The following is an 8,987-nucleotide window of genomic DNA, read 5'->3' as shown; positions in this document are numbered from 1 at the left end:
TGTGTCAACATCTCGCATGAATGATTCGAGTTTGTGCGCCGCTTGTCGAGAAGATAGGAGAAGAGTTGAACTTAACAGTTTCGCACCAGTTGAAGAGAAGAAGAAAAGAGTAAGAATAAGAAGAGAGTGAACAGAGGAAGAGGAAGAGAAGAGTAGTGAAGAGGAAGAAGTGACAGATGCTGCAGAGCAGCAGTCAGTCGTAATGAATGCATGAGGCAGTAGGGCTGAGGGCAGAGCAAAGGCCGTAGTTAAACTCATAGCATCTGTCTGTAAGTTTGCGCAACTAGCTACTTTTCCTCTCTTACCTTTCCTTTTATCAGTGCCTTTCAACTTCATCATAGAGTTATGCTTGTGTTGAACAAGATTTTCAACTTTCAACAAATTCATAGTCGTTGTAAGCTACATCAAACATTCAAAATCGTGAATACTGAAATTCCCCACTAGTTTTTGAACAGCTAAAGGAAACTGCAGTCTGCCAACCGATGTTAGACTTTGCCAAGGTCCACTCATTCACTGTTTGAGGTTACCTGCTCCTCACTCTCATCTCTCATTTTCTTGCAATAATTATTCAACTAAGCGTGCATTTTCGTTTGTGCGTGAACTTCCGCAGTAGACGACGACAAGCATTATTGTTGACATTCATATTGTCCAAATTTCAAGTGTGATAAAACAGCTGATCAAATAACTTTTCATTATTTGTGTTTATAATTCAAGAATAAAAACATTCCTAATAGTATCAACATATTTCCATTCAAAAGTATAAACTCAACCTCCCCGATTAAAACATAATTGGAAATAATCTTTTAGGTTATTTAGACAAATTGAAATCCACCCAATGTGAGATCCTCACCCTATCGTGGTCGACGACGGCATTCACGCACAAACGAAAACCTCGCTTCACAAACATAGACACAAATGCAGGGAAAACTGACCACGAGAGTGAGCAGAGAGACCAAAATATTGTTGATAAATATTATATAGGCTTCACTTTCCTTTGCAGGACTACTGATTATTAAAACGCAATACAAATTATCAAGTATCCTTCATTTTATTATAACACAACTTGTTTTAACTCTTCAAGTGCCATTTTCAAGTGCAATTGAATTTACAAACTACACAATTCACACTTGAAAATGGCTCTTGGTAGGTTGAAAATTGTTATAATAAAATAAAGTAAATAAATAAAATTCAATTGTGGTGTTTGTTGATCGGTTAACCTTGTTCTTCCAGGCATCAAAAAATAAACCCAAAAAAATTAACCCATATTAATTCAAATCTAGCAAGGATAAACCATTGTAACTGAGTCGAATTTCTTCTCTCAATCTATTTTCTGGGTTGACAACGAAGTTATAGCCAAAATGATCATTCGTTTCTGATGAAAGAAGTTCATTCATGCTCAGCTCAAATTCATTTTCTTTCTCAGGGCCACTACACGTAGCTTCAAGGTCTACAATTATACAAGGATCAAAAATAATAGAGAGTTTCAAATGAATCCACAAATAAATTTTATTTCTTAAAAATTACCATGGTTTGCTTTTACAAACATTTCAATAATAATATACACATTGATTTTCTATGTACAGTCCTCACAATGATAATACTATTCTTATTTACAAGTTAAAATCTTACAAATTTTAATTTAATCGATCACATTCACGTCATATCTAAGTTAATATCATCGATAAACACTACACAATACAGTTCAAATTCATGAAGCTGAGAATAAAGTGATGCATAATAATAATTACTTCTCATGGGAAATCTTTAAAATTGAATCAACTAAACAAACTCACTCGCATTTGCTGTTACAAAACTTTCAAAATCAAACAATCAAATTTAATAATACTATGTTCAGCTAAATTTTCGAGAAATGAAGAATTAGTAAATTTTAATAAACTTTCATGCTGGTTGTTGGTTGAGAAGATTTTTGTTTTCAATGAACGTAAGTGTAAGTTGGTTAACGGTACTGATGGAATAAGCTTTGCATTTATATAGCCTATTTTGATGAGAATAAGTGGAAAAATCAACTATCACATTCAGCGAATAAATTTCACAATAAAGTCAACACACTATTAAAATGATCAACAATTTGAGCAAGCAAATTAAACAGTTGAAAAATATTTAAAAATAGAACATTTCATAAAATTTCAAATATCAACTAACAACATTGAATCAATATTGTCTTCAAACATCACTGTAGTCAGAAACTGATGACAGATTAAATATTTGAATCATCACTTTTTAATAGAATACACTAATTTTATCTTCAACGATTAACACACCAACAATATGTCTATCTCAATATTGGGTTATAGTTCAGCTAACACTACAAGTTTTCAAATTTCAACACTTTTGAAAATGTTATACAAGAAGATTCATATTTCTTCAATACACATTTTTTACAGTGGAATTTCAATAACGTCTACTTCAAATCAAACTTGAATATATACAACTAAGAAATTATGTAATTCACATATACTCGATATTATAGCAAATATTCGTTCATATTTACAATATAAATATATACATTTTTATAAAATATTCATTCATTACCAACACTATCAATGAATTTTTCTTATCCGAATATCATTTTTATCTTGAATTTGGAGATTTTGGAAGATTTCCGTATCTATATGCGATGAGCTAGGCCTTGACTTGTTTATCTCCAAATTTTGGACGATCAAATAGGCATTATAAATGAAAGTACATCATCATTTAGTAACATAGAATAACAATAATGGATTCTCTTAAGTAAACGATCACTATTATAAAAAAACCTAATCTAGAATAATTTATTATTGTCTAGCAATGTTCAGTATTCATCTTTGATCATTCCAATCAATCAATAACCAACTTCTTTGAAGCATATTGAAAATAATTCTATTCTAATTAATTTTTTCCAGAATATGTCTTGGGGAGAATACTTTCGACTATGGAAGGTGCTGTAGATTGAATGGGCGGGCCTTAATGGGACAATAAAATCAGTTGTCTGGTTTTTGAACACTACAAATCTATCTACAATACAAAGAGAAAGAGTTCAAAATCTTGAGTTTTTTAGCTTTTAAGTATAACTATAGGAACTTAAAAGTAAGGGAAGAAAATATTTTGCAATTCTCTTTGCAAATAGTAAATTCAAGGAAAGAACTAGTTATCATCTCCCTCCAAAAAATTATCCATATTATTAATAGCTATCCCAAAGATTAGATGATGGTATCCTATGAATGAAGAAGCCTTTGTGCCTGAATCAAAGATCCAAGTAACCAATATATTTCATTGCACCAATTTCCAGTGGTAGGCATGTCTAAAATATACTTATACTTTTTTAAACTCCATAAATCACAAATTCACAACAAATAATATAACTACAGAACAGCGAAATACAACAACAGTTTTCTCTCTACATTTATAACACTTAAAATTATACATAAGCTCTTGAAAATTATATAATTCCTCTAATAAGAAGGCCCTCCATCTCTCTATTCCATCACTGATTCTTCATCAGATGAGAGATAACAATGTAATATTATTGAGAAAAATGTTCATATTTTTATAAAATAGAATTAAGAAGAATCACATAACAAGAAACATTTTCAACAGTAAATCAGCAAATTATTGGGCTTATAGCCCACATTTTAACAAGTTCCAATGAATTTGAAAGTTTATCAAACAATAGTTAAAAAAATAAAATTAGATTGATTCCAGTCTAAAAAGCACAAAATCACTCTTCATGTAACTGTGAAAACACAAAATAGCATAATTATTCTATCCTGATTACTTGTAGGTACAGTTAAGTCAATGTACTTGACTCAACTCAACTCAATGGTCAAGTTTATATTTAAAAAGTTACTTTTCTCAATGCATAACTGAATTTTCCTCATAAACTCAATAATTTACTTATTGCAAATTATATTTGTATAGCTCGAGAATCTACTGAAGTTCTCAACTTGATTGAATCCTAATGAAAAATCAGATTTCCTCGAAGGATAAAATAGGACTTCTTTTTCCTTATATTAGAAACAATCCCTTCAACCCTTCTATTCTACGGAAGGCACATCTGTAAAAGTGGACCCCTTGTCCTGTTTAGCTTTCTTCGTAGGTGGTCAACGACATAGAGCTCAGCTTGATTACATCGTAGCGCGTGTATACGGACACAATGCTGACGCTCGATCATATCTCGGCCTTGTCAAAGCTGTGGGGCTGGTAGTGATGCGAGGCACGCAGTTGCATCGACGAATTGCTGCGTCTGGTTGTTTCTTCCTGGTTGTGCACGGGAGGAGGTCGAAAAGTGAGTTGCTGCGACGGGTAGGGAGTGAAATAGGTACCAGGGTTTGGTCCCAGGCCCAGTGGCGTTGTGAATGATTTGTTGTAGTAGTTCATACGATGTGGCAGCGATCCACTAACTGACATCGACATGGTTGATCCGTTGTTACTGACACTGGGAACCTGCAACTCAGCGAACACGTTGGTGTCCTTGGGTGCTCTCTCTCGCTCCCTGTCTCTTTCGCGGTGACGTTTCTTTGACGAACTGCGTCCTCCCCCGGCACCACCCGATGCCCTCCTCGGGAAGTGGTTCTGCAGCTCGTACTGGCTGTGCAGCTGCTGCTGCAGCTGTTGATGGTGCAGCAGCTGCTGTTGGTGATGGTTCTAAGAGTGGCAACCAGACAGAGCACACCATCAGTGCCAGCCCCAACACCCAACACCCTTCGTTAGAGACGGCTACAACTGCATCATACCACGCTACAGTCACTAATCTCTTTGATTTCTCTACAAACATTTGATGGGTGATTAGAATAAAACTACAATGATTTTCTACTTTTTTGCCTGATAATAAGCACATGAATAGATCATTCCAATTTCACAAACCAACTGTGCTCTCACTTTCTATAGCAAAAAATATTCATAATGGTTTGCCTTTTTTATTAATTCTTACATGGTATAATCTTCTACCTATTGTGGGATGTTCTCTATCAAAATAATACTATTACATTTGGAATATTTTTCAGAAGGGATGTCTTACTTTGTGGAATCCTGATCCATTTACTCACACGGTCAATGAGTGACTAAATAAATAATATCTCAGCATTGATATCAGAAAATGAATTTTTCTATGAGATTGTTCAAAATTTGTCATCATCTAACATAATTGATGATAGGGAATGTATGTGTTGGACAAAAAAGTATTATTCAAAGGGACTATAAAAAATTATTCTCTGAACAATGAAGTTCTTGCAATAACACCATTATAATGGAAATTCTACTGTATTTCTCACGTAGCCTTGACTTCTATATTATTGTAGAAAAGGTGAAACATTTACATGAGATTGATGTAATTCAGTTTAGTGAATTAATGTGTTGTGCCTTGGAATAATAATTTTTTACATTGAAAATTGCAGTTGGATAGATAGCATGTGATTCTTTGAAAGATTCTAAGACTTGCCAGATAGTAGAAAGTTCAGAGATTCTGCACAATATATTGAATATAGAGTTGAAAAGCAAGAGACATTCTGTTGAGTGGTTGAAGCAGTTGTGTATCTTATTCTATCGTGAACAAGGTAAGAGAGTTATGATTTTTTACAAAGAATTCAGGAATAATGACAGTTATTCAGATACTACGTACTATCAATATAGAGGGATACAATTATTCTCGTATCAAGTTCACAATAGTTAATAGATCCGTCTCTAAAGAGTTCATTCTCAAAACTTGCATCATTATCATGTATAGCAAAGGATTGTATTTTATATCAAGAGTCACTTCCGAAAGGGTCATTATTTACGTTATATTTTTAGCTGATTTAGAGTCACTTGCTTATTGTGGATATTATTTTCAAGGCACTCACGAATCATCACACGACCAATCTCTTGTGCGATTGAGAAGAGACCTCTGAAAGACAAAAAGAGAAGATCTATGGTGTTTCCATATTTCATTGGAATGAGAATAGAGAAGCATATCCGAACAAACGCTACCTATTGACCAAAAATATCTTACAGAAGAAGACAAGTTGAAACCACCCACCCCTTAAATTTGGAAGAAATTCAGCTCGACCCCCTTATAAAACAATCCCATCAGTAGTCATTTTAAGCACGGCTGACCTTTTTGAGATCTCTCAACATTTGATTTTGTCCTCCTTCCAAGAATTTCTAGGATGCAATCCACCCAAATCCCCACCCTCCCTCAACATGTGGGCACCCATGACGTAATTTCAATTTCATTTTTATTGATCGATTAGAAAGACTCTCTCAACAAAGAGGTTGATTGTAAGTACAATTAATTCTTTTGAGCATCCACAGATAACTAGGCAGTATAATTAGCCTTTACATGACTGTGTACTTACTGTAAATTCTAATCTCAATTTATATCAGTACAAAGGAAACAAAAAGAAACAATATATACTGTGACATATTGTTAATGTACATCTCTCTGAAATATATTTAAGAGGTGTCAAATGAATATATAGTAATGCTTCAGGTATGAATTTATCCGCAGTCTGGAATGATCTATCTTTTATACGATTATTTCAATTTGAAACAGTTATTGTAAGTTTATGAAGTTTGAATTAATCAGTCCCTTAACCAATAAAAAACAATAGGAAAATACCGGTTCCAATAAACCAATATTTCTACCTTTTAACGTGATGTTCTACTATTATTATCGAACATAACTAATCAAGATGCTTAGATAGAATGCAGAGTTTTTTATTGGATCTGAATCTTAAAATGTGTAGAAACCTTTCGTATTTGAAAATTCGACGGTAGAAATTTATACATCCCTTCCAAATAGGAATTTATTATTCTTATTATTCCCAATGCAATAATGATTTCCAACATATAATTAAAACGGAATCATAGAATCGTTTGTAAGGATATGCTTCGAGAAATTTAGAAAATACATCAATAGTGTTCAGTACCTTTTTTGAACGTGTGTTTACGTGAGTGCGCTCAAGAAAATTAGTGAGAATAGTGATTTCCTCTACTGCAAGTGATTTTTATAGATATCATATTTTGTGCTGGAAAAATATCTATTCAATTCAAATTTATGGTTCAAGAAGTGACCTATAAATATATACAATAATATGTCACTATGACAGAGAAGTTTGAAAGCTAATCACAATGAAAATGATACTAATTCAAATAATGAGTTCATGAAGATATGGGCTAAGTTGAGAATATCTATACAGTAGAAGTATTGATAACATTAAGTTGGTGCTATGATATGAAATAACTTTAAAATACAAAGAGATTCATATTAAAGTTGTGTGCACGATGTTAATTAAGTTTTGTGCTTAACATAGACAATATACGATATTTAGACTCATGCTCTAACTCGTTGTTCCATCAATGTATGATCGATAAATTTGTGTGCAATGATGAATTGAAGATAGTTTATTATTCAAATACAGTATCCGATTAGAATTGATTTCGATGAAATCAAGTTATTGGTCCAAAACCAATTTCTGAACAAGTTGAACTGGAAAAACGAGTGAAGCAACTGGATCAATGATTGCCAAGTGACATCAATTGATTTCTATTAATGGGAATTCATCAACGCCTCTTGTTAGTCGAAGCTTTCTAAGCTTTTGACTTGGTTTTTATGTGTTTCGAATTCATCCTAGTGGAAACGTATGAGAACGTTCCAACTCCAATTAATTCCAATTCTCGGTTTCAAAGGATGGACGTAGCTCGATTTATTATTAGTGAACCAGGCTACAGTTGAGTCATCTCCAATCATATTGCTGTCAATTGGCAAAGGCAAATTGGATGGAACACCCTTTTTCTCATTTTTTTGTTTCAATCGTTATGAAATTTGCCGTTTCAGTTCATAATAATGATTTGAAGTATGAAGCCAATATTTTCGAAGAACTACAAATATTACTGTTCTTCCCATTTAATATTTCGGAGATATATTTATAATGCCCCAAAGAAATTCTCAGTAGCACTTGTTATCAGTTTCTGAGAAATTAATGTGGATAGTTCAATATTGAATTTTGATATATTTTCAAAAATAATCTACAGCATGATTACTGAATTGTGTGAGTGACGTAAAATGTATTTCTGTGATGTTCTACTGTGAAAAGGTTTTAGTTTTGATGGGTTTATGTTACTATTTTGTGAGAGTTAATTGAGTTTCAGATTTTAATTCACATAGATATGAGAATAGCAAATAAATTCCGTATTAAAAAAGTTCATTTCAATTACCTTGATTTCTGTCATGTGAGTCTTGATTTAATCAATTCGAAGGCTAGTGTATTATTCTAGATGAATGATTCTATTCAATGGAATCACCCCTCTTGATGTTTGTTTGTTGAATTCATTGATAATTGAGAAGAGCATGAGTCAAATTCTTACTGTGCAACATGCGTGCTTTTTTACAATGCTAAAAATGTGCAGAAAATTTCATCGACTATAGTGACAAGAATGAAACATGCATTTGAATGTGTTCCACCATAATATTTCTCATAAAAATTCTGATAATTATAATGTTGTTATAAAATACGAGTAGAAAGTTTACTGCGAAAAATAGCTCCAATTTAATTAAGCGAATGTATGCGCATCTCTTCTACTACATTAACTATTATAGATCATACATTGAATGATTATCGGTTTCTTATTTGAACATTCCCACAATTTCCATAAATTAAAATGTATAATAATAGCTTGGAATTGAGTAGTCTGATTCCAATTGCATAGCAAGCCAGCATTACACAATATTGCATGCCAACGTTGGCAAGCCTCATGCTGAACTACAGGCAACATTGAGAGTTTTATGCAAAACTAATAATAAGATAATGTACAATCCTTTTATTCACTACTATTTCAAGCCTGTAGTTTCCTTGCAGATTAGACGATAAAACATGTGCAACGAATTATTGAATCTAAAGTGGGCCTGATATTGATTGAGTTTCAGATCAAAATTCACAAAGTGAGAACAAAACGGAAATGCCTGATTTAAGAGTTTAATTCAATAACGTACATTGCTGGAATCTGTTATT

General features: G+C 32.9%; 1 protein-coding gene across 2 annotated transcripts in view; it reads right to left on the bottom strand.

Annotated features, from left to right (window-relative positions):
• Nucleotides 1-1,481: 1,481 nt before the first annotated feature.
• Nucleotides 1,482-8,987, bottom strand: part of LOC111044931 (irregular chiasm C-roughest protein) — a 476,131-nt gene continuing 468,625 nt past the window's right edge. Inside the window, exon 12 of one of the 2 annotated variants that reach the window (XM_039424116.1) lies at nt 1,482-4,644. In XM_039424116.1, the coding sequence (XP_039280050.1) occupies nt 4,168-4,644 (477 nt within the window). In that variant the 3' untranslated portion in view covers nt 1,482-4,167. The remainder of the gene's footprint in view (nt 4,645-8,987) is intronic. The other variant, XM_039424117.1, reaches the window with a different exon arrangement.

The sequence above is a fragment of the Nilaparvata lugens genome, chromosome 3 (assembly GCF_014356525.2).
Source record: "Nilaparvata lugens isolate BPH chromosome 3, ASM1435652v1, whole genome shotgun sequence".
Lineage (NCBI taxonomy): Eukaryota > Metazoa > Arthropoda > Insecta > Hemiptera > Delphacidae > Nilaparvata > Nilaparvata lugens.
Note: the sequence above shows the minus strand (reverse complement) of the source record. Positions and strands in the feature narration are given on the sequence as shown.